This window comes from Corythoichthys intestinalis, chromosome 5, assembly GCF_030265065.1.
Source record: "Corythoichthys intestinalis isolate RoL2023-P3 chromosome 5, ASM3026506v1, whole genome shotgun sequence".
Taxonomy (NCBI): Eukaryota; Metazoa; Chordata; class Actinopteri; order Syngnathiformes; family Syngnathidae; genus Corythoichthys; species Corythoichthys intestinalis.
The window spans coordinates 9,631,858-9,656,508 of record NC_080399.1 but is presented as its reverse complement, the minus strand read 5'-3'; the positions used below and the strand labels follow the sequence as shown (position 1 = coordinate 9,656,508).

General features: G+C 37.5%; 1 protein-coding gene across 3 annotated transcripts in view; it reads left to right on the top strand.

Annotated features, from left to right (window-relative positions):
* The window catches only part of ticrr (TopBP1-interacting, checkpoint, and replication regulator), a 32,157-nt gene extending 12,338 nt beyond the window's left edge, over nucleotides 1–19,819 (top strand). For 2 of the 3 annotated variants that reach the window (XM_057835612.1, XM_057835609.1), the window contains exons 12-21: nucleotides 4,037–4,267; nucleotides 4,373–4,460; nucleotides 8,266–8,338; nucleotides 8,451–8,582; nucleotides 8,661–8,751; nucleotides 8,869–8,927; nucleotides 9,001–9,272; nucleotides 12,192–14,094; nucleotides 19,106–19,234; nucleotides 19,425–19,819. In XM_057835612.1, coding sequence (XP_057691595.1) covers nucleotides 4,037–4,267; nucleotides 4,373–4,460; nucleotides 8,266–8,338; nucleotides 8,451–8,582; nucleotides 8,661–8,751; nucleotides 8,869–8,927; nucleotides 9,001–9,272; nucleotides 12,192–14,094; nucleotides 19,106–19,234; nucleotides 19,425–19,522 — 3,076 coding nt within the window. In that variant the 3' untranslated portion in view covers nucleotides 19,523–19,819. The remainder of the gene's footprint in view (nucleotides 1–4,036; nucleotides 4,268–4,372; nucleotides 4,461–8,265; nucleotides 8,339–8,450; nucleotides 8,583–8,660; nucleotides 8,752–8,868; nucleotides 8,928–9,000; nucleotides 9,273–12,191; nucleotides 14,095–19,105; nucleotides 19,235–19,424) is intronic. The other variant, XM_057835611.1, reaches the window with a different exon arrangement.
* The last annotated feature ends 4,832 nt before the right edge of the window (nucleotides 19,820–24,651 follow it).

The window sequence follows — 24,651 nt, the reverse complement described above, 5'->3', positions numbered from 1 at the left end:
ATATGTACGCAAACGCACGTGTATGTTATAGATGACCGCAGAGTCGCACGAATATTTTTTTGTTTGTTTGAAAGTTTGAAGACGCCAAGATCACATTTTTTGTTTTGTTATTTGACCTCATGACATGACTTTGGATGAATGACCACAATTAGCTTGACCATACTCATTAGCCACATTTACATGCTGACTTTTATTCATACCGATTCAAATCATTCCGAATGGAAATTTCACATCAGCTGTTTACATGTCACTTCATCTATTCCGATCCAGCGTTTACATATGTCTGCCTTTATTCCGAAAGGACGTTTGACAACTGCCGTCTGACATGCGCAAATTAATCAAAACAAAGCGTCACGTTGCAAAACATGGAGATCGATCGTCGGATCAGCTGCTGTTCTAACTTTTCGAGTGGAAACAAAACTTCAGAATGACACGCCGTTCATTTAAAAAGTTGTGTGGGTGCGTGTGCTTGGAAGCCATGTTGCATGTGACGTTACTTACGTCACCAAGTGACGTCACCACGTCAGTACGGAGCATGTGCAGAAAGAACGCAGCCAGACACCATTCCGCTTCCCTGTTTACATGATATAATTTTACTTCTAATCGGTTTGGGAAAAGGAATATTCTACCCCTGTGAATCGGAATGAAATTCCATTCGGTTTGGGCCTGTTCATTCTGAATGAGGTGTTTATATGGAACACATTTATTCGGTTTGAACAAATATTCCGACTGTAATTGGAATATTTGGCTCCATGTAAACGTGGCAATTGACTATTTGACACTTTGGATTACCATCGGCCACGTCGTTTTATCTGATTCTGCCGGCTGACATCGACACGTGGTGAGTGCGCGTTGAAAATTCCTGAACCAGCGTATAATTGAAACTTGTCAGAACAAGCTGTTTTTCCATGTTTTTTGATTTAAGAATGAAAAACACGAAAAAAAAATTAAATTTGAAAAGAGATGGAGAATATTAATTTACTTTTTTAAAATCCTTTTTAAAAAAAACATGGAAACATCCTTTAAAAAAACATGAAACAACGAAAAGGAAAATGTTTTTTTCCTTTTTTTTTTCTTTTAAATTTGGAAATTTAACATAACAAAATGATAAGAATATATTTGCTATTGAGAGGCTCTAAAAAGAGGATTTGGGCTATACAGTGATCCCTCGTTTTTCGCAATTAATGGGGACCAGAACCCGCCGCGATAAGTGAAAAACCGTGAAGTAGCGCACTCCAATTTTTTATTTTTTATTTTTTTAAATTTTTCTCTCTATGTTCAAAGTATTTATTCAGATTTAACATTGGAAAGAGATACATATAAGACATGTTTTTTTTTCCCCCAAAGTATAATTAAATATGATGTATATATATTTCAATAAATGGGTTTTAAGCACTTCAAATGTAATAATTATAAGTTTTAAACATGTAACTCCTACCAAATTATTTTTAAACAAGAATCAAGTAGTATTACTGTTTAACAAGTTAAATGATGATGATTGACGCATGCAGCACTTCAAAATTCGTGTCTCTGGCAGCAACAAACCCAAAAATTGGTCAATCATTAACTTTAAGAAGCAACTCCAGAGCACGTGCACTGTCTGACGAAAAAAGAGCAGGTAGAGGGAGTGAGATGACGCGATCGGCTCGAGACAACTCATTTGTATTTTTTTTACTTTGAAAAAAAATCTGCAATGGACTGAGGGCGCGAAGTAGCGAGGGATCACTGTATATGGTGGCCAGGGAGTCAAGCCTCGTATTGTGTTTGAGTCAGAATTGACCAGTTTTCATGTTTGGGTATGCAAAAGTCAATGGTACTTTTTACATGCCTAAACTTGAAAAGGGGTTATTGTTGACCCGAAAACAATATACAGGGGTACCTCTACTTACGAACGTCTTCATACTGAATTTTCAGGTTAAATCACCCCCCTCAATGGGAAAATGTGGCCTCTTGTTACGAAAGAAATTTCATGATACGAAAGGCAAAAAGCGCAGTATGGCTAGTACTTGCTGCTCCCAGAGTTTATTGAATGTAACGTACTCATAGCTGCTTTGCCAGTGGCTATTGCCTAGCATTCCTGGCATCCAACTGGCTAAGAGGCACCTCTTCTGTACGTGTATGTGTGTATCCCAGTGTCCTTTTCATTCACCCTTAGTGTTCCGGCAGCTTTGCATGAGTGTATTAACTTTTATTCTTTACTCTTCTTGGTTTTTTACATAACGCACAACTCTGATTTAATGTGTATTGTAGGAGTGGGAACCTCAGGGCACCTCACGATACGATACGATTCGCGATACAAGGCTCACGATAACAATTATATCACGATACAGCGATTATCGATATATTGGTCAGAAATTGGATACATGACATTCTACGATACAACTGTTGAAACGAGAAAAAAAAAAATATATATTTGAAAATAGAAAAAATACTGTTTGAGTCATTTATTAAACAGTGACACCTTTTCTGTGCAACATTGCTGTAAAATATAAATCTACTGCAAATTGTGCCCCTGCACATATAGAGGAAACCAACCACGACCACTGATATCGCTTGGAGAGATCATGATGAATGGCACCCTTAATTTCTTTAAAGTTTTAAATCTTTAAAAAAATAAATAAATAAAAAGTGCCGTAGGTGTCAGCAGTTGAGCTTGGAGTGGGGCAATGATAAAATTGGTGGGTCTTTTCTTCGTATATGAACTTTGTTGCTTGGTTTGAGCACTTCCGCTATCTGCTTCAGCATTTAAGATGTCAGACTTGCTCAGTCACAGTCTTCCTCACCTTAAAAACAACAAAATAAAACAAAAAATATTAGCTACTTCATAGCGTTTCCTGAAAAAAATCCTGTTTTTTTTTTTGTGTTGTAAGTATTGAATTTAAAAAAATATGAATTGAATGTATAGAAATTAAAAATTCACTAATTACCTATTTTTAATATGTAGGCTACATCAATAATTACCTATTTTTAATATGTAGGCTACATTAATTATCATGCACATCACTTTATATATCTTGTAACCTATTCAAACCATTTTTATAGCTTATTGTATCAAAATGACAGTAATAACAGTTTGTGTAGTATACTAGATGGAAATTGGTTCTCAAATAAATCGGTAAATTCATGTGGGCTTGTTCGATATTCATTTTCATCCAGTTTAGGGTTCTGGTTTATTTTATATCATTCAACACCAAATGTCATCAAAATAATACATTTAAATTAAAAAGTCAATTACATTGCAAAACGTTCTTACCTCAAGTGATGAAAGCGCAGCTCACAAACTCCAGTGTCCACTACGTCACCAGCTCCCAGTGAAACTTATTTTTCTTAGACAATTCTTGCATACAGCAAAGTCCTTGTTCACCTTACTTCCTTTCTTGTTGGTGTAAAATCTAAAGTGTGTCCCCATGTGTGATTTGTAGCAATATTTTTCTCATTTTTTCCTCCACCGTTCTCACGGAGCTTTTTTTTTTTTTTCAACCCACTTGGAGCGTCCTCTCTTCTTCTCTAGACAACTTGTGCGCACTTTACCCTCACCGCCACTCCCGAGCGCCCCTAGTGGACCGCCAAGGAATTGCTCAACAAACATTGAGCAGTTTACAGCATCCATACTCCATTGTATGGCCAATATGTTAAATAAAAGTATCGATTCTTGGCGGGAGCATATCGATAACCCATCGGGTTGCAAAATATCGCGATATATCGCTGTATCGAGATATTGTCACACTCTTAGTGTATTGTGCAATAATCTAACTGTAACATTTATTTGATGCATTTTTAAGCATTATAAAAGATTTACGTCTCAGCTTGGAACGGATTAAGGCATTTCCATGGAAAACGCTTCTCTACTTACAGAATATTCAGGTTCAGAAACTACTTCCAGAACCAATTAATTTCTGAAATAGAGGTACCATTCTACTGCAAAGGTTTAGTATTTTCAGGCAAAGTTAAATCACAGATCAAATTTGATCCACTAGCAAAAATATGGTCAGATTTCTAACACAATACAAGGGTTAATGGAATCATCTCACTGCAGCTTCCTGACTGCAATCCCAAGGGTCCTCGCTGACATATACCACAGTCTGGGCACACAGTTGCCAGATGCCTTGGCGGCCGTACTTCCCGCGGACTTCTTCAGTGACGAGTCAGTCGCCAAGGACAGCGTTTCACCTGCGTTGTCTTCACCCCGCCTCTCTACGCACAGCTCGCTTTCCAGCTGTGGCAACCGCTTGCAAGATTTGCGCAGTTGCTCCGCTAACAATAGGAGGTTTGCTTTCCAAATTGGATGAGTTTTACTACCATTAAAATTATGACAACATGTTTTGCATTCTGTAAGATTTATTGCACTTTTTTTTTTTTTTTTTTTTAATAGGGGTGGGATGCTGACTCGCCATCGCAGTATGACCGAATGCTCACAGGGTCTACGCCAGATAGAGATGCCTCAAAAGACAAGCAAACCTGTAAGACAAACTACTGTGTTGTAATCAAACCTCCATATTTCTGTTGACGGTAAAAAATTATTAAAAAGCAAATAATTTGTTTTAAAAAAAAAAAGAAATAAGTGTTAATAAACTAAGGTGTACTCTGAGAGAGCAGACCGCCGCCTAAGTAGTTAAGTCAAAACATCGCCATATTGGGTATAGTGGCACTCCGTTCAAGCACGAAACAACATGAAATTTGTTTCTTGAGCTAGGACCTTTGACCTCATTACCCCAATATTTAATCCCCTTTTCCGTTCCATATTACAAACATATCCTGCAAGTTTGACAATCTTCCCTTCATCAGTTTTTCAGTTACGGTAGACCAGGGGTCCCCAAACTACGGCCCGCCTCCACATTTGGTCCGGCCCCCTGAACATTTTTTTTTTTTTTTTTTTCTCAATAGTGTTATTTATTTCCTGTTTTTTTCTGTGAAGAACCCAGAGAGGGTTATTTGGTTATTATCTATTTAATTAATAGTGTTATTATTAGTTTTTGTTATATTATTATTAATATTTTATTTAATTTTGTTCCGTGAAGAATCCCGAAAGGGTTATTTGATTGAGGCTTTCTGAAAAACAATACATTTTTACATTTAGGCACTCCTGCAATCGTCACACTTTTTCTGTTGCAAACTGACCCGGCCCCTCATCAGATGAATAAAAAGTTTTGTGGCCCTCACAGGAAAACGTTTGGGGACCCCTGCGGTAGACCCAAAATGTTATGTCCGCATATGTTGTCTAAATTATAATTAAAACGATAATTTATTTAAAATCTTTATTTATGTATTTATTTATTTATTTAAAAACAAGTGTCAATCCGACTACCGCTTAAACAAATTCAAAGCCTTTCCATAATTCTGACCTTTGACCCTTTCTCTTCTAATCATATCACCCTTCAAATGATTTTAACAGGTTAATCCATTGTCAAATTAGGAAATTCATTTTCCAACATCTGTGACTTTTGATGTAATTGCCTAAAAATCATGTCATATCTTATTTTGCAACCATATCCTGCATGTTTGATGATAATCCCTCAATTCGTGCTTGAGGAGTCATGAAATTCACTTTCTGACCTTTGACCTCATTACCCCCATATTTAGTCACCTCTTCCATTCCAAATAACTAACAAATCCTGCAAATTTGATGATAACTCAAGAACGAATAAAGGGATTATTATAACACAAACATAATCTAAGGATGTCCCCGATCCGATCACATTATCAGAAATTGGGCCTGATCACCTCATTTTCAGACGATCACAATCAGTTGAACCATGATCGGATTTTTAAAATTGATTTATTTTTAAGTCTTAACTCACTGGCCGCCATTGACAGCAGTAGAAGTCCAATCTTGACTGAGAGGGATTGTTCGATCGCTGCCAGTCTCCCAGTCAAATTGAATCGGACGTCAATCGCCGTCAATGGCGATGAAACACACTTACTCGATGCGAACCTTCTCTTCAAATAAAGTCTATCGGTGTCATTGGCAACGAATGAGTTAAGGCTGTCAAGATAATCCAGAGGTATAATGATTAGTAATGTCTCCGATCCAGTCACGTGATCGGGAATGGGGAACGCGTCATTTTTAGAAGACCAGAATCGTGTGAAAAAGATTTTATTAAAGGGCTACAGTGCAACAAAATAAGCAAATGTATAATATTTATATACCGTCAAAGGAAACCAAAAAATGGTTTATATACTACGCAACATTTTTAGGCAATCTGAATCGGATGGAAATAGATTGTGTTTTTAAGATTTTAATTCATGGATACAAAACAACAAAGAAATGATGGACAAAAAATATATATACAGTATAGACAAAAAATATATATACAGTATATATTTTTTGTAATAAATTAATAAACACATGGCAGTGGTATCGGATTGATACTCTGTATCTGCAGATCTCCAAAATCAGGTAACACTAACTCGAAAAATATCGTATGTGATCAAGACAATTCTAATATGAAGACATACGGAACCGAAGACATAACTTCCACCTTCCGTAGCAGTCGCCTACTGGCAGAGGTTAAGAGTAAATACTAGGGCTGTCAAATTTATCGCGTTAACGGGTGGTAATTAATTTTTTAAATTAATCACGTTAAAATATTTAACGCCTGCGCGGGACGACCCACTCGTGCATTGCCACAAACAGACTACAATTTTTATGTAGCTAAGAGGCAGAGACAAGCGAGAGGAGTGGACTCAGGCATTCATTGGGGCCGCACTATTTAGTGGCATAAGCTTTGGCATCTCTTCCATAACAATATATCTAATGTTGCGAGCGACGTGGGGTAGAATGACAGGAGAGAAGCTTTTTCCTAATACCCTGTATTGAACACAACGCAGAGAAGATATACCTTTTGCAGCCACCACTGACAGTCATGATTGCCCAACTTTCCATTATGCATTTGGGCAGAACAGTTAAGTCGCTACAGTATAATTTACTGAAAGCACAACAAAAATAATAATCCTATCTCTCAAAAAAAAAAAATAATGTTCACAAAAAGAAAAGCGCTCAATGCAAAGAGAACTGGGATTCCCAATCAAAATAGCGATGCAAAATAATACTCAGACTTTGGTCAAACTCTATTCAAAAATTTCATTTAGTTCAACAAATACACTAGATGGCAATATTCAGTCAAACCATCAGAGGTCTAGTACGTTGTGAAGTCAACACTCAAATGAACGTAAGGTACAATGAACCCGGAAACTACGGCGTCAGTCGAGGGGCAAAACGCAATAGAAAAACTTGGCTAGATCTCTGATTAATTTAAAACTCGCCCTTCACACCTTGTGGTGTATTTCAATCACTACCTTCCACAATGGCGAGCTATTAGTTTATTTTTTGATTGAAAATTTTACAAATTTTATTAAAACGAAAACATACAGAGGGTTTTTAATTAGGGCTGTGAAACGATTAAAATTTTTAATCGAGTTAATTGCAGCTTAAAAATTAATTAATCGTAATTAATCGCAATTAATTGCAATTCAAACCATCTCTAAAATATGCCATATTTTTCTGTAAATTATTGTTGGAATGGAAAGATAAGACAAGACGGATATATACATACAACATACTGTACATAAGTGCTGTATTTGTTTATTATAACAATAAATCCACAAATGGCATTATTAACATTCTTTCTGTTTAAGTGATCCACGGATAGTAAGACTTGTAGTTCATAAAAGATAAATGTTATAGTAATTTTATATTAAAACCCCTCTTCATATTTTCGTTTTAATAAAATTTGTACAATTTTCAATCAAAAGTAGAGTTAATATAATAATAAGAAGAATAAAAATAACAATAATAAGAATTGAGTGGCCAAACTCTGAGTAATGCCAGTTCACTTTGCATTGTTGTTTAGCTGTGTGAGAATAGGGCCTAATTACTACAGACTGAAGTGCTTTTCTTTTTGTGAACATTATTTTTTTTGAGAGATAGCAATATTATTTTTGTTGTGCTTTCACTAAATGATACTTCTGTTTGTTGTGAAGGATACTTATTTACAGTATGTTGAATGTTTATGTGCGTCTGGTGTCTTATATTTCCATTCCAACAATAATTTACAGAAAAATATGGCATATTTTAGAGCTGGTTTGAATTGCGATTAATTACGATGAAGTACTTTTTAAGCTGTGATTAACTTGATTAAAAATTTTAATCGTTTGACAGCTCTAATAAATACCAACAAAATTAAAATGAATATGAATGTTTACAATTCACCCTTTAATGATTATTTCCACTGCTCTCTCAACTCCCTTTCATTTTGTTTCCATTAGTCCAAATCAAAGGTCCATACAGCTCCCGAGAAACCAGTCGCAGTACCACAACCTCAAAAACAAGGAGCACAAGGTATGGTTTGCTTTGTAGTCTTAAGTAACTGTTATGGAGAAATTTGAAGCTCCCCTGAAAAGAACTTGTCAGAATACTCAAAGAAAAGAATCTCTGTTCTGATTTGTCTCAGAGGTGACCAAAGTGAGAAGAAACCTTTTTAACCAAGAGATTGTATCGCCGTCTAAGAAGGCCAAACTCCCACGGAGTCAGTCTGTGTCGGCAGTGGAGGGTTTGAAACGCAAGCGATCCTATGAATCGGACGGTAAAAATCTGACTGAAAATGCAGAGGAACTCTTAGCAATCACTCTATGAAATCTCAATATTCTAATCTTTTTTTCAGAGAGGCACAAACTCATAACAAAGAAGGTATGTGAGACACCCCACCACAAGCAGGTGTCTAATCGGCTTATTCATCGACAAAAAATGGGACGGTATGTGTGGGGTTTTTTTTGTTTGTTTTTTAAATGGCCTTGTTTTGTTAAAGGTTTATTTTCCTATGAACCTGTTTGACTGCAACTTTAAATGTTTTTTGTGTCCTTTTTCCTTAGAAGCTCTCTCCCAAATGAAGATTGTATTGTAGAAGAGTCACCAATAAAGCCAGCAGAAGGTGTGAAATTAAACATTTTATACATGTAGTTTTGAATATTATTTGACAGAATTTCATTTTCCTTTCTTGGTAGATGTCAGAAGGAGCCCAAGGATAAAGAGCTTTGGCAGGCATCAATCAAACACCTTTTATTCAAGCTCGCAACCACGTTCTCGCAACCTGGAGAGGGCGCTCTCCGCCTCTCAGCTTCCTCTCAGCGAAGGCAGGATTCATGACGTCAACTTAAAAAATGTTCGATCTCCATTGAGGCTTCTTTTTGGGGCCGCCGAGTCGCCAGGTCGTCCTTCTACTTCCGCTGGGGCGACCACTAGGTCTCAGCTGTCTGTGGACTCCAGTGTCTTTGAGGTAAATATTTCTGCATAATTCTGTGTGCCTTTTGTGTAACATAAGGAATACAGCAGCTTAGATGTGATAAATTACACATTTTTATACAGAATATAAAGAATATATGCCTCTAGGTCGTTTTTTTGACTGTTCCTCAATATGCATTGCTGCAGTGTCTGTTCTTAGATAGTCATTTAACTCATTGGCTGCCACTGACAGCGCTAGACGTCCAATCCATTTTTACCGGGATCATGCTGACAGCCTTCCCAGTCAAAATGGATTGGACGTCTAATGAGTAAAAGGCACTGAAAACAAAATGAAAATGCAATGAGTTAATTGTCAATATTCTCTTATTTTTAAATATTTTTTAAAACTTAGTTCTGTTTTTTTAATTCTGTCCTCAATAGGGGCGTGACAAAATATCGAAATGGTGATATATCGTGATACTTTGTGTCCCAAAAGGTTATCGATATGACCTGCCATGAATCGAGATATCGTTTTGAAAAGGTGTCAATGTCTAAAAAAGTAAATAAAAAAGAACCAACAAGTTGCTACCAAAATCTTCCACCATAATAGTGTCTCAGTTAACGCTAAGGCTGCATTGACTTGCTCGACGCCCAATCCATTTAGACTAGAAACGTTCGTTCATTCGAAAGCAGAGCATTCAGTCATTCTGTCTGATTTTCAGGGCATTTACAGGTCACTTGCTGTTCATTTTAGGGCATTTTCAGGTCATTTTCTTTCATAAGTTTGAGTCACTGCCTATTCATTTGGATGATTCCCAGGTTATTTCCTGTTCTGTAACTCAAAATAAACAGGAAAAACCCCATAAAATACCCCAAAATCAAAAGGAAATAACTGAAAATCAACAGGTAATTGACCTTAAATGGCCCAAAATTACCTCATTGGCTGCCACTACCGGCCATAGACGTTCAATCCGTTTGAAGTGGGAGTTCAAGTGGATTGGACGTCTACTAGTGATAAACTCATTCCAATTCACAGCAAAAGTTTGTTTTATTGTTTATTAGTTGTTTGTAGAATATCCTAGAATGATTTCCTGACCACTGCATCGATAATCGTTGTATCGCCATATCGTCAGATCATCGTTATCGTGAGCTTTGTATCGCAAATCGTATCGTATCGTGAGGTACCAAGAGGTTCCCACTCCTAGTCCTCAATGTGTATGTGGGAACACAAATCGACAGAAAGCTAACAAATCAGGCTCCAAAGAGAAGTCAGAGGCTGGAGTAAAGCTGTATTGGCTTTACTGTGGTCTTCTTTCCCATAGCAAGCAACTGAAAACAACTGTGTCAACAATTTGAAATACACGTGGATAGCAACTGGTAGTACCGCTTGCAAGAAATGTAATAATGTAACCACATTTTACCACAAATGCAAACTAAATTAAATATACATGTCACCAAAAAACTACATATTGCTCATGAATATAAAACAAAGGAAGAATATCACTTAGAACCGATGCTTGTATAAGGCTCAACCTACGTGATAAGATGGCAAGAACTGCTATGGTACACTGGCTGCAGACGTTGGCTTGTCCATTTAGCTCTATTTATTCGCTATGAGCTCGTGTCGCCATTTGATTTAAGGGCAAATTACACGGGAGGCAATGAGCGATGCCGAAATGCGAAAGTCATCGCCGTTGAGCTGCAAGCCAACACACGGGGCGCGATGCGAGTGCACCGGCAAGCGACAGCGACAGGCATTGCCCTCTGGCTGTGCGTCATCGCTCGTTTCTGATTGGCTATAAATTTGGAGGGCATTCCAATATTTCCGGTCTTTTCTGAACACCAACAATTTCCCATACTGCTGCTTTTTTATTTATGTCCAGTAAATCATGCCGAGAGGGATTTTAAAGAATGTTCTGATCGCACATACACGCGCTTCCATGTTGACCGTTTTTTGTTCCCCAAATACAATCATTTCAACTTGTAAAGACAGGTAGACTTACAAGAGATACGACAGAAAAATTAAGTATCCATGTTGACAGGCCCCCCCATGTTGACAAAGTGTGATGTGTGGATTTCAATTTCCGGTTTGGCCAGTGTCCTCCTAGGTGATTTATCGATCATTACATCCTTTGCTGATTGGTTGTAGTGCCAGGTGACAGAAGTGTAACCAGTTCCTATTTTCTTATATCGCGTTGCTAGTCCGCGTGTGCACGTGTACGAGCGCAAAATTTAACGTGCACGAACGTCGCGTGTCGCTTCACCACAAGAGGGTTGGCGATTTTCGCCTCGTCGCGCTCATTCCATAGAAAATGTATCGAATGCGACCGACGTCGACTCCCATGTGTTTTGGCCCTAAGTCGGTAGAAAGTGCTAGAATTTATCAAAACTAATTACACCCTAAGTGCCAGCAGGGGGCGACAAAACCCCATAAACACATGCAGGCAAAAAGAGGACATGACATTTTTAACACACCTAAATGTTCTGTAATTTTAATTTCTATATTTCAAATACTAAAATAATAAAATATACAAAACTGCTTTTATACTTTTTTTAATGTCTCTTTAAAATAATAACAACAAAAATAATAAAAAAAAATAAATAAAAACAAAAAGGGAGCAGGGTTTCTTCCAGAAAACTGCCCACTATCTTTGTTGGAAAAAAATTACAAGTTAACAGAAATTTTGAAAATATGAAGTTGCTGTTTATTAACAATACTTAAACATAGTCTGACAAAAAAGCAAAGTCTTGAAATAGTTTTAACAAAAATACAATGCGATGGCATAGTGCTGGTACAGGATTGTGCAAATATCGACCATTAGATGTATCATCAGTCATGATACTTTTTATGCTTTGTTTTATAGCACTGTTTTAACCTGGCTTTTGTCTAAATCTATAACAAAAAAGAGCATATTGATGATACGAAAAATGCTTGACCACTAATAATGTATGCCAATGTTTTCCCTCTCTGTAGAGTCCCATTAAGACACCAGAAAAAACACATGGGAAATGCGGAAGAGACATTTTTGGGGAAACAACCCCCAAAACTCCATCCTCTTCCAAGCTTTGTGGTTTCCCTGGTGCGGCAAGTCCCACTGAACCATTTTCTAAAACCCTGAGGGGGGGTCCTTTTAGAGCTCCTCCAAAAAATGCCCTTGTGACAGAGACGCCCACTAAACAAAGTCCTCTGAAAAGCCCACTGAAGGGAATTCTCAGAACTCCTGTCAAGATTTCGGAATCTACAAAGACTCCCAAAAAGGTGGTCTCTTGGTCTCCGTCACCACACAAAAAATGTAGTGCACCACACAACACCGCCACCTTCAAAAGGCCCGAATCGCCTCACGTCCCATCTCGGAGTTCGCCCAGATTGCTCAAGACTTCCCTGAAGTTCAACAGCCCTGTGAAAAGCCCCACCAAGGAAATGGAGACTTTCAAGACCCCTGAGAAGACCAGTCTGACACCACCTTGTCACGTTTGTCTTCAAAAGATTTCACCAAATGCGACAACTGTCGTCTTAACTGTAGCAGATAAACCAGAATTTTTCGAAAGACCGGAGGTTTTGCCTTTCCAATTTTCCCCACCAGAAGAACCCAGCCCTCAGCGTACAGCCTCCAGCAGATTTCACACAAAGACGCCCAGCCCAAGTCACAAAATGACCACTCGTTCAGGACGAACGCCCGATAATAATCCGAGGAGTCCTTCCCCTCGTAAGGCAGCTTTGCCAGTTTTACTGGACGGTACCATTACGTCCCCTGAAAAGTCGTTGAAGAGAACTAGGTCTGGTCAATTTGCTAAATCTACCCGCAAGAATTTAATATCTTCGAATAATGACAGCGTGACCTCTGCATCAAATCGAGAATCTGCTTTCACTCCCGAAAACAAAAGTGTTCAAACGTCTCAAAGTGAGACAAGTTCTCAATCAGATTCTCAGCTTTTGGACTCTTCACAACTCAACTCCGCCACGGACGACAGTAATGACATCGTGGACGCATCGGTGGTTAAGACGCAGTTTAGCGGAGGCCTCAAGATGAATATCAGCTTTTCCCGCAAGCCTTCCAAATCAAGGCAGGACTTTTTAACAGAGGCCTCCAACTCACCAACACTTGAACACGTAACACCCGGTCGCAGCTACGGCTTCCGACAGACTCCCGACCGCCAGCAGCGCGAAGCGGCTGCGCGTTTGGGCTACGCTAGTGACTTCAGAAGTTTCTCAACCCCTAGACGCCGGCAAAAAATAAGCGCGAGCACGCCAAAGTCCACTTCTTATGAAGTGGAAATAGAAATGCAAAAATCCGGACTTCCCAAAATGAAATTCAAACGCACGGACTCCCCGAACGCTGCCAATTGCCACACTGTCGACAGTCCCGGATTGGGAACTCTGAGCCCTTTAGTGTCCGCTAAACCTTCTCAGCTAGACAGCCCGTTGGCTGTGTTCCCAAAGCACAGAGATGCCAGTTGCGTCTCTCCGCCAGTCTGTAGCCACGCCACACCCGGAAAAGGGGGCGTAGTTCAAACCCACATCTGCCAGTCGTACACCCCTACCCGCCATACCCCAGGAACCTCGCCGCCCCTGGCGATTGCCGATGTATTCTCCCTGTCCCCTTCCCCGCAGAGTGTCGGGAAGGTGACCCCGGACAACCTGAACAGCTGGCCTCGAAGGAAGAGGGCCCACGCGGGCAGAGGCAAAGATCGTTGCCGGAAAGGCGAGCCAGCAGAGGATGCGGAACTGGGAGTGAGCAGGTTGTCAGACGTGGAGGACGCAGATGAAGTTTTAGCTCCAAGAAAACCTTATTCCCCTTTGGATGACTGGGTGGCACCACTTCACCCAGATCAAGAGGATATGATATGGACAGATGCGGGTGGAGACATCCCCTCCAGTAAGCAATAATGTTAACTAAAGCTAGTAATCTAGTAATCCCTCGATTTATTTATTTACAGTATTATGAACTCATTGGCTGACGTTGATGGTGATAGATGATCTAGAGTTTAGTGCTGCAACGATTAATCGATTAACTCGAGTATTTGACTAGAAAAAAAATATTCGGATTAAATTTTGTTGCCTCGAGTATTCGTTTAATTAAAGTGGCGTAATGGTTTATTTTGAAAGTGTTTGCATTTAGTTTTATTGATTAAGGTGCATACACTGCCCTCTGGTCTGCCTCTTTTCACATGGCTGAATCCAACTGCGCCCTGTTAAGACCAACGTAAGCTTAGTTTTTGTTTGAGCTAATGTTTTTTAATGCGTTCATAATTTAGTTTATAGGCGTAATTAGCCATTTTTTTGTGGGAATATGTGTCTGAACCATTTTTTTTAGAGCATTTTATGAAAAAAAAACTTCGCATTTTATAGCTTTCAAGCAAGTGGACTTTTTTCTATGTAAGTTAGCCAGTTGTTCTTTTGTTTTACATAGATCCTCTTTTTTTTTTTTAAATTATACTGTTTCAGACTCAGCTCAGGTATTTTAATTTTTCATGTTCCTTATCCGATTACCCGATTATTCGAACTAACTAGTCCATCGATTAATCGACTACTAAAATATTCGATAGCTGCAGCCCTACTAGAGTTCATTTTAAAATGAACTGTTTTTACATTGACCACGCAGTAACTTTGGCAATTTACTTCTTACAACACTCGAGCTTAAGAAACAAACAAATAGTTTTGGAACTGTTTCAATTTTATTTCAGGGGTGTCAAACTCATTTTGTTGCAGGCTACCATCGTGGTTATGGGTCTGCCAACTAAGGCTAGTTCAACTAATTTACTAATCAACAACTATTTGGAATAGAGGTGTAAAAGTACACGATTAATCGACAACTAATCAATAATAATAATAATTAGGGCTGTCAAACGATTAAAATTTTTAATCGAGTTAATCACAGCTTAAAAATTAATTAATTGTAGTGCTGCAACAATTAATCGATTAACTCGAGTATTCGATTAGAAAAAAAGATTCGGATTTTGCTACTTCGAGTAATCGTTTAATTAAAGTGGCTTTGTAATGGTTTATTTTGAAAGTGTTTGCATTTACTGTAGTTTTATTGATTTGGGTGGATATACTGCCCTGTAGTCTGCCTCATTTCACATGGCTGAATCCAGCTGCTCCATGTTAAGACCAACATAAGCCAAGTTTTTGTTTCAGCTAATATTTTGTCTAATGCATCCGTAATTTAGATTATTGGTATATTTAGCCTTTTTTTTTTTTTTTTTTTTTTTTTTTTTTTTTTTTTTTTTTTTGAATATGTGTCTGAACCATTTGTTAAGAGCATTGTAAAAAAAAAAAAAAAAAAAACGTTAGCGTTTTACACCATATAAGCTAGCTGTTTTTTTGTTGTACATAGATCCTTATTATTATTATTATTTTTTTTTTTTTTTTTTTTTACCGTTTGAGGCTCAGATCAGGTATTTTAATTGTTCATGTTCCTTATCTGATTACTCGATTATTCAAACTAACTAGTTCATCGATTAATGGACTACTAAAATAATCGATAGCTGCAGCCCTAGTTTCAGCAATTTAACGAAAATAAAGACATTGATTAACTGAAAATGGTTCAGTATTAGATGAAATGTCTTGTTTTCTCATGTATATTTATAATTGCTCTCTACCTAAAAAAAAAAAAAAAATGTTTTATCCGAGTACTCAATTAATCGATATAATTTTAAGTCGAATACTGGATTACTAAAATATTCGATAGCTGCAGCCCTAATTCATTGTAATTAATCGCAATTCAAACCATATATACAGTATGCCATATTTTTCTGTAAATTATTGTTGGAATGGATAGATAAGACACAAGACGGATATTTACATTCAACATACTGTACATAAGTTCTGTATTTGTTTTTTATAACAGTAAATCAAAAGATGGCATTAACATTATCAACATTCTGTCAAAGCGATCCATGGATAGAAAGACTTGTAGTTCTTAAAAGATAAACGTTAGTACAAGTTAAAGAAGTTTTATATTAAAACCCCTCTTAATGTTTTCGTTTTAATAAAATTTGTAAAATTTTCAATCAAAAAATAAACTAGTAGCTCGCCATTGTTGATGTCAATAATTACACAATGCTCATGGTGCTGAAACCCATAAAATCAGTTGCACCCAATCGCCAGCAGAGGGCGACAAAACACCAAAAAAAACAAGTAACAAGGAGACATGACTCAGTGCTGACATTTTAATCTGTTTGAGCGGGGCATGTGCGTTAAATGCGTTAAATATTTTAACGTGATTAATTTAAAAAATTATTTACCGCCCGTTAACGCGATAATTTTGACAGCCCTAATAATAAAGCGATATTATTGCGTGCCACCCCCCCCCCAATGTAGTACTTAAAAGATAAATGTTAGTACAAGTTATAGAAATTCTATATTAAAACCCCTCTTAATGTTTTCGTTTTAATAAAATTTGTAAAATTTTCAATCAAAAAATGAACTAGTAGCTCGCCATTGTTGATGTCAATAATTACACAATGCTCATGGTTCTAAAAGTCATAAAATCAGTCGCACCTAAGCGCCAGCAGAGGGCGACAAAACACCAAAAAACACAAGTAACAAGTAGACATGACACTGCTGACATTTTAATCTGTTTGAGCGGGGCATGTGCGTTAAATGCGTCAAATATTTTAACGTGATTAATTTTAAAAATTAATTACCGCCCGTTAACGCGATAGTTTTGACAGCCCTAATGATAATGCGATATTATTGCCCCCCTCCCCATTTTTTAAAGCCGATTTACAATAAAACATTGAGAATACAGTATATATTAATAGACCAAGTACACCCATTTAAACGCGATAAATGTTTACTCTTAAATTCAAAAATACTTTTTAAGAAATCACAACTAAAAACAATGGACCATCGACCACCGTTTTAAGTAAAAGACAACAATATTAATACCGCACAGAAACACAAAATAAAGTCTTTTTCAAGAAAAAAATAAAATTGCACTTAATGACTTAAGCATTTAGTCAAATGAAAACGTTTCCCCTTATAGCTTCTGCTATGGCGTTCCATGTGTAATATTCTGATTGGATGTTTTCCGAGGCACCCTGAAGCACACGCAACGGTGTTGTTGTTTTGTTCATGTGACGCGGCAGTGAGAGACACACAGCCTGCCGAAAGACTCCGGTTGAGGAAGTGTTGCTAGCGCCGTGTGTTAATAAAAAACAAAGTTGTCAGCACGTCGTGTTTTTGATGTCATTGCCAGAAAAACACAGATAATAGGTCACCATACAGCTGCCTTTTTCATGTTGCCCTTATAATGATGATCTGCTGCATCATAAAGGACTTTGTGACTTTCCACCTCCATGATGGAGCGTTCTTGGTCCATGCTCGCTGGTTAAACCATGAATAAGCAACTGGGCTGTTGACTCCAGGCACGGCTCCCCCCATTTTAACGGATGCGTCTTCGGCAAAAATAGAAAATAGCCTAAACCATCCGATGGGCTTCGGCACGTCCGCAGTCAATCCAGAGCACTGACGCGGCCAGTATACGTCGAACAATAGGATATAATGGGAACGGATTGCCTCTGGCGCTATTTTTTTTGTCCAGATCGAAGATGCATTTTGCGTAGTTGGCAACAAGAAAGCCGAACTTTTAACAGCATGTCTGCCGCACGTACGCATGCACGTGCACGCGAGGCGATAAATCGCAGCGGAAAAATTACCGCCTTCATTTTGACTTAACGTGCGATAAATGGACTGATTGCATATTGCGACAGGCTTAATTATATATATATATATATATATAACTTCTCTGTTGTAAATATCAAGATTTCTTCATAATATTTTTGTTAATCAAAGTAGGACATGAACAAAAATCTGCTTTTACTTTGGAAAACTTTTTTTTTTTTTTTTTTTTGCCAATTTTCGGACATCCTATTGTTTAAACTAGCTTCTTAATAAGGCTGTAACAAATCGATTAAATCGATTAATGAATGAGTTGCCAACGAATTTGATAATCGATAGAGTTGTAGACTTGTTAATTCAGGCAGCTGTAATAAAATATTATTTGAATATCATTTTTGAAGGAATTAGTCATCCATTTTTACTTACAACATGCTTAAAACAACTTCAAGTTAAATTGTGAAGATGATGGAAAAAAGTTACATTCATCCATTATATTGCTCATTTAATTAATCGTCTGATTAATCGATTGATCGTTTAATTAATAGTCCGATTAATCGATTATGAAAATAATCGTTAATTGCAGCCCTAATTTTGATAGTCAATTCATCGTCTGGAGACTTGGATCAAAATATTTTCCAGATTGTTGGTTTGTTTGTTTTTTTAAGATTCTCTATATCAAATACATACTCATTTAACATATTTTTCTTTTTTTTTTTTTTTTTTCTTTAAAAAAAACTGACAAAAAATGTAAATGTATTTTTTAGTTTTTTTACGTTTTTTTTAAAGATTTTTTTTTCTTTAATTACATTTTCTAAATATACAAAAGGAAAAAACAGTAAATGTGCAGATGTTTTTCATTTTTATTTATTTTATATTTTTAAATAAAAAGGGAAAAGGTAAAATTACAACAACAAAAACTTAGAAACAACATAAAAATTCTCTTTGTAATTAAAAGTTTTAAATTTTAAAATGCAAATATTCTCTCATTTGAAAGACATGACGTCAATACACGTGATTACGTTCGCGGGCCACTCAAAATTTTGTGACGGGCTAATTCTGGCCCCCAGAGCTTGAGTTTGACACCTGTGTTTTTCTTTTCAAATAAATGTACTCATCAGATCGCTCAATTGCTGCCACCCTCACAGTCCAAAACGATGGGACATCTATCACCATCAATGCAGTGAATGTATACAAAAAAAAATTTGTCGTAATAATACATTCAAATGTTTAAACGAAATTTTAAGCTACACTATTTCTAACAGCAGTGACACCTCCCGGTTCCACGGTAAGGAAGTCAGTCACGGCCAGTGGGATTTTGGCCCTCACGCAGTCTCCACTCCTCTTTAAGGGAAACCCCGCCTCCACAAGGAAGAGAACGCCTCACTTGAAAGGTAAAACATCATTTTCTGCGCCAAGCTAACATCACGTCGTGGCATTTAACCCTCAAAATAATGATTAGATAAGAAATCCAACATTCACATGCATATTCTTCTACTTCTACTCTGTTACTGTCAGTACTTCTTCGCTTTTAAAATCAACATAACAGCTCCATTTCAATCTTGTCCTTGCCAATTCTAATAGACGAAGCGCCGTCCGAGAAGAGGACGCAAACCGACGTGGCGGTCTCTCCCTTTCAACCCGCTCGGCGCTCTTGCAGCAGGAAACGGTTGCTCCACTGATGCGCCCACAGTTGAAACTGAAGACTTCTTTCTTTGTCCGTCAGAGTGCTTTTGATGGCGCATGTGAAGGGTTTTTCAAGTCAACACTTCAAACATGTGAATGTCCCACATTTAGCAAACTTGCCTTTAAATTGAATTTGGTTTTATCTCAAAATCGTTGGTCTTAATTTGTAATTTTGTAAATGATTATTTATTTGTTGCTATAGTTTTCCAAATGATCAGATTTTAAGTCAAAGGGAACATTTGAAGCTTTTATTTGTAATGTAGATATTCTATACAGTCTTGTAAATAAATGTTGTTTTTCACAATCAATTTGCTGCTATTGTCTATTCACTAATGATGGGAGTTTAACTGATTCATTACTGAAAATTAACCAGGTAAAAAAATGAATGCATTTTAATCACAGGTTCCAAACGCTCAGACTTCGTCAGTGCACAATTTTCTTAGCTCGTTGTTTTCGTCAACGATGACGATAACGAAAATATTTAGTTGATGAACAATTTTTTTCCATGACGAAGGCACCATAACGAACTAAAAACAGGTCTTGGGAGACTAAAACGTAACATGATGAATGCCAGTTTTCGTCTAACAAGACGAAAATACGCCATAGTTTCTGTAAAATGCTAGCAATGTGACATTTTCTTATTGTACGAGTAGTTAGCCTGCATTGTAACGGTGTTTAGTTGTGTCACCCACATGATGTGCTATGCCCCCACCAGTGTTGTTAATAACGGCGTTAGAATATAACTGTGTTACTAACGGCGTTATTTTTTTCAGTAGTGAGTAATCTAATTAATTTTCTCATCTTGGCAATGCCGTTACCGTTCCTGAGGATGGAAAGGGGTGCGCTACTATGCATTGCTATATTGGTTGAATGACGCGATAAAAGTCTGAGGAAGACTGACTCACCGAGACGACAGAACAGGAGTGGGGAGGAGGCAAAAAAGTTGTGACGCCGAGCAAACACGATGCTAGGTGTCTCCAATAAAACCTGACTGTAGCCGATAGCCTACAAACTACGCACACATGATATGGTAGAAATGGTAGATATAACATATATAGAACTAGATGTGAAATGACAGACATGGGGGCGTTAGCAACATGTACAGTATAGGAACTAGATGCATTAGTAAACAGCCGCCATCTTAAAGCAGTAGACTTCTTAGGAAGGCTCTGTTGTAGAGAACCTTCCTAGCGAACCTAAGTAACTTTTTATCTCAAATACTCCTAAATCGGCAAAATCTTGACTTGAATCTATCTTTAAATGATGAAACAGTTTTAAAACTTCCACATGTCAAAAGTAGATAGAAGGGAACTAATGCAATAATGGGAGATATTTTAACAACTTTTAACGGTTGATTCAGGGTAAAGAATTGGGGTTGGGCCAATTGTCCCAAAAACCTTTTAAACTTGACATAGTGGGACCCAAGTTTTTTTAATTTTTTTTTTTTTTTTTGAAGGGGGGGGGGACATGAAAATTATCACCAGTTACTTTGCCAAGTAACTAATTACTCTTACGTTCAGGTAATTGAGTTATAACGCAATTGCTTTTTGGGAGAAGCAATTTTTAACTAAATTAATTACTTTTTTAAAGTAAGATTGACAGCACTGGCCCCCACCTACTCACCGGTATCCACCCCAGCCTTGCTAACTTGCTTGAAACACATGGTAAGAATCGTTTTCTTTCCTTGGCGAGAGAGAATATGCAATGTTACCTTAGCCTTTAAAGTTCCGTGCTGAGTGAGAATTGCACGCTGCTGTAATTCGTGCCGTTAACGTAGTATTCGTATTAGCATTTAGCTTGGCGAGCGTCGTCTTAAACTCTGAATTTTTTTTTTTTTTTTTTTTTTAACATACAGTTCGTGGTTTACAGATTTGTATCATTATTGAGAATAATGTACTTTTTTTTTATCATCATCAAGTTGGCGTTGTTTTTGTCGACGCTGCAAATGTGCTCATTCGTCAATGTTCTTCTGAAATGGTTGGAAATCTTTTTATTTTGGGGTCTACAACTTTTCAATTTTACAGACAAAAGCGTTTTGACGCTGGCATTTTTACTGCAAATCATTGTTCACTGTCCAGATTTTTTGAACCCTTAATAATTGACATGCAAATCCCTTTTTACCAGAGTCTACTTAGGCGTGTGACTTTTTTTTTTTTTTTTAAAGGTGCTTCAGAGGTTGCGCTAGACATTTTCGTTGTCTGTCATTTTGACTGACAGGGTCATAAAAATCCAGTCATAATCTATTTTTACCCGTCACTTAAATTTTTAAAATGATAATGATGACATATTCAATTGTATTTAGTTTTCATTCATTTTTAATTGATATTGTAACGCTTGCTTGGCGGCGAAAAACTAGACACGGAAGTCGTGGTATTTTTCTCCCTCTTTTTACTCTGCTTACCGCCAACAACACCAACAAAACAACAACTCCGCCCCTAATGAAAAAGAGGCAACTATATAGACCCCAATCACCAACGTCACACAATGATCTTAATTGTGGTTGTCAGCCCAAAATCTTCTAAATATATATATTAAATGCATCTTACCAGATATAAAATGACTACTACATAGTCTGTGGTGATCGTTTGGTGCCCAGATTTCTTGTCGAATTACAGCAGTCCATCTCGCTCTCCTCTTCGGGTCTCTCAGAATACGGTAGGACTTCAAGTCTCTCCGTCTATCTTCTCTGTTACTGCAACCAACCGCCACACACGCCTTCACCATTTTGATTATTAATGTTAACGAGCAGAAAAACACGCCGTAATAGGAGGCATGTACGTAGCGGTAATGTGTAAACACGACGAGCTGACACACAATATGGCGGGTCCAGTCAGGGGGGCGGAGTTGTGACGTCATGTGATTGGGGTCTATACTCAGGCGGCAATCTAGTCCACCAATTGGATGACGCGATGGCACACCGGGTGTACCAATAAGAACCTCGCGTTGATGTGTCAATCACGGTGCCCCCGCCAGACCGCAGTGACGCTACAATATTCTGACAGAATAGCCAACGACGTCATGCATTAAGAGAGACAATAGCTAATTAATATGCTCACTCGCCACCCTGTGGTCTGGGGTGTGAATTGCAACCTGTCAAAATGACGGACGGACTTCAGTTTTTTCCGTCACCGTTTTAAAAAACTGGTCAACGACGGAAAATATTCGGTTAACGCGACCCCTGGCTATACTATACTATACTATACTATACTATACTATACTATACTATACTATACTATACTATATACTTTGTAGCCCAGAAGGTTATCGATATGCTCCCACCAAGAATTGATATATCGTTTTAAAAAGGTGTCACTGTTTTTTGTTTTTTAAAGGAACCAACAGGTTGCAACCAAAATCTTCCGTTAGAATAAGTGACCTGGAAAAATCGCAAAATCGAGAGGAAGTGACCCGTAAATGCCCCAAAAGGAAAATGAAGCAACAGGAAATGATCTGAAATGCCCCAAAATTAAAATAATTGCCTGGCATTGGCTTCCATTGACGGCCATATACGTCCAATTTGTTTGAAGTGGGAGGGATGGCAGCGAATAAACGAATGTTCACCCTCCCTGTGCAAACGGAATAGACATCTATAGTGATGAACTACCGTATTGGCCCAAATATAAGACGGTGTTTTTTTGCATTGAAATAAGACTGAAAAAGAGGGGTCGTCTTATATTTGCGGTCTAGACATTATACCCATTCACGACACTAGATGGCGCCAGATATCATTGAAGCGATGTTCAGTCATGACAGATCTCAGCTACTAGTTTAACCAGTTTGCATTATTTTATTGCAATGTTTTTCCTTATTCAGATTTGTTTCAAGACTACAGTTACAGTTAGACTTCACTTTGATGGTTAATGCAGTTATTGCAATTTTGTTGTTTTATCACCATAGATTGGTTTATTTACATTTAAAAAACCAGAAGCCATTCATTTAAGAATGTGATTGCACTACAGTTTACATATTTAAATGTTCAGATATTAAGATTTGAATGAGGCAAAATAACATGCCAGTCTCATGCTAATTCCAGTCCACAGCAGAAGGTTGAAAATGGCTTGCTTTCTGATTATTTGTTGTTTTGTAGAATATTCTAGAATGATTTCCTTACCAATGTATCGATAATTGTATCGCCTTATCCTGAGTACATAGTTATCGTTAGCCTTTTATAACAAATCGTATTGTAAGATACCCAGAGGTTCAAATTAATAAACTGTTGCTTTTTTGGACAAATATCGCTTTGCGATTAATAAAGATTAATAAATTACAAAGCTATTAATCATATTTTACTATGGCCCTAATATTTAACCACCAATTGCGAGTGGTTTAATCTTAATGCTTGAAACTAATCGCCCACGCAATAATGTTCACGTCCCCGCTTCAATACAATGTTAAACCTTGATCCCGAGTCCTGATGGCTTGATAAGGAGCTCATGTACTGAATTAGAAGGAGTGGCCTGGAATTATTGCCACTCTTGTGACTGGACAGAGCACAAATCCCCATTTGATTTCAGTACTAACTTGTTTGGGAGATCACTGCTTTCTCCCTTAAGAGCATAATTTCCTAAATTTGTTTACCATTTCATTATTACTATGTAAATATGACTTTGTCAACTAACAGCTCGTTCAAACTAACGTATTTGAATGTTCATTTGCCCCTCTCAGTCAAAATATATTGGAAGTCTGTCATTGTAAATGGCAGGAAATTAGTTAAATACTATGACATTAAACTATCGTGTTCTAATAAATGTAAATATTGTGGCCTACATGAACCAAAATATAATTCGATGTTATATACATTGTTACGTACGGTAAACGTTACTATATTTAAAAGAACCAGCTCTTTTACTCTTGTAATAAATTACAATTGTAACAATGGACCCATTTGTCATGCATTGTTGCCACAGTGCTAATCTGTCAAACCATTTTTAATACATTATTTGCGGGCAGTAACTCATTTGAATATTCAGGATGTGATGTATTTTGGGAAATTTGGAGAGTCACTGCTTTCTGCACCATTTGCAAACGATGCCCTTCAAAATTCATACCACGTTCTACCATTGTCAAGTCAGTCATATTCAGAAAAGTCTTTATTGGTCTGGTCTTTTCACAAGAAGACATTTAA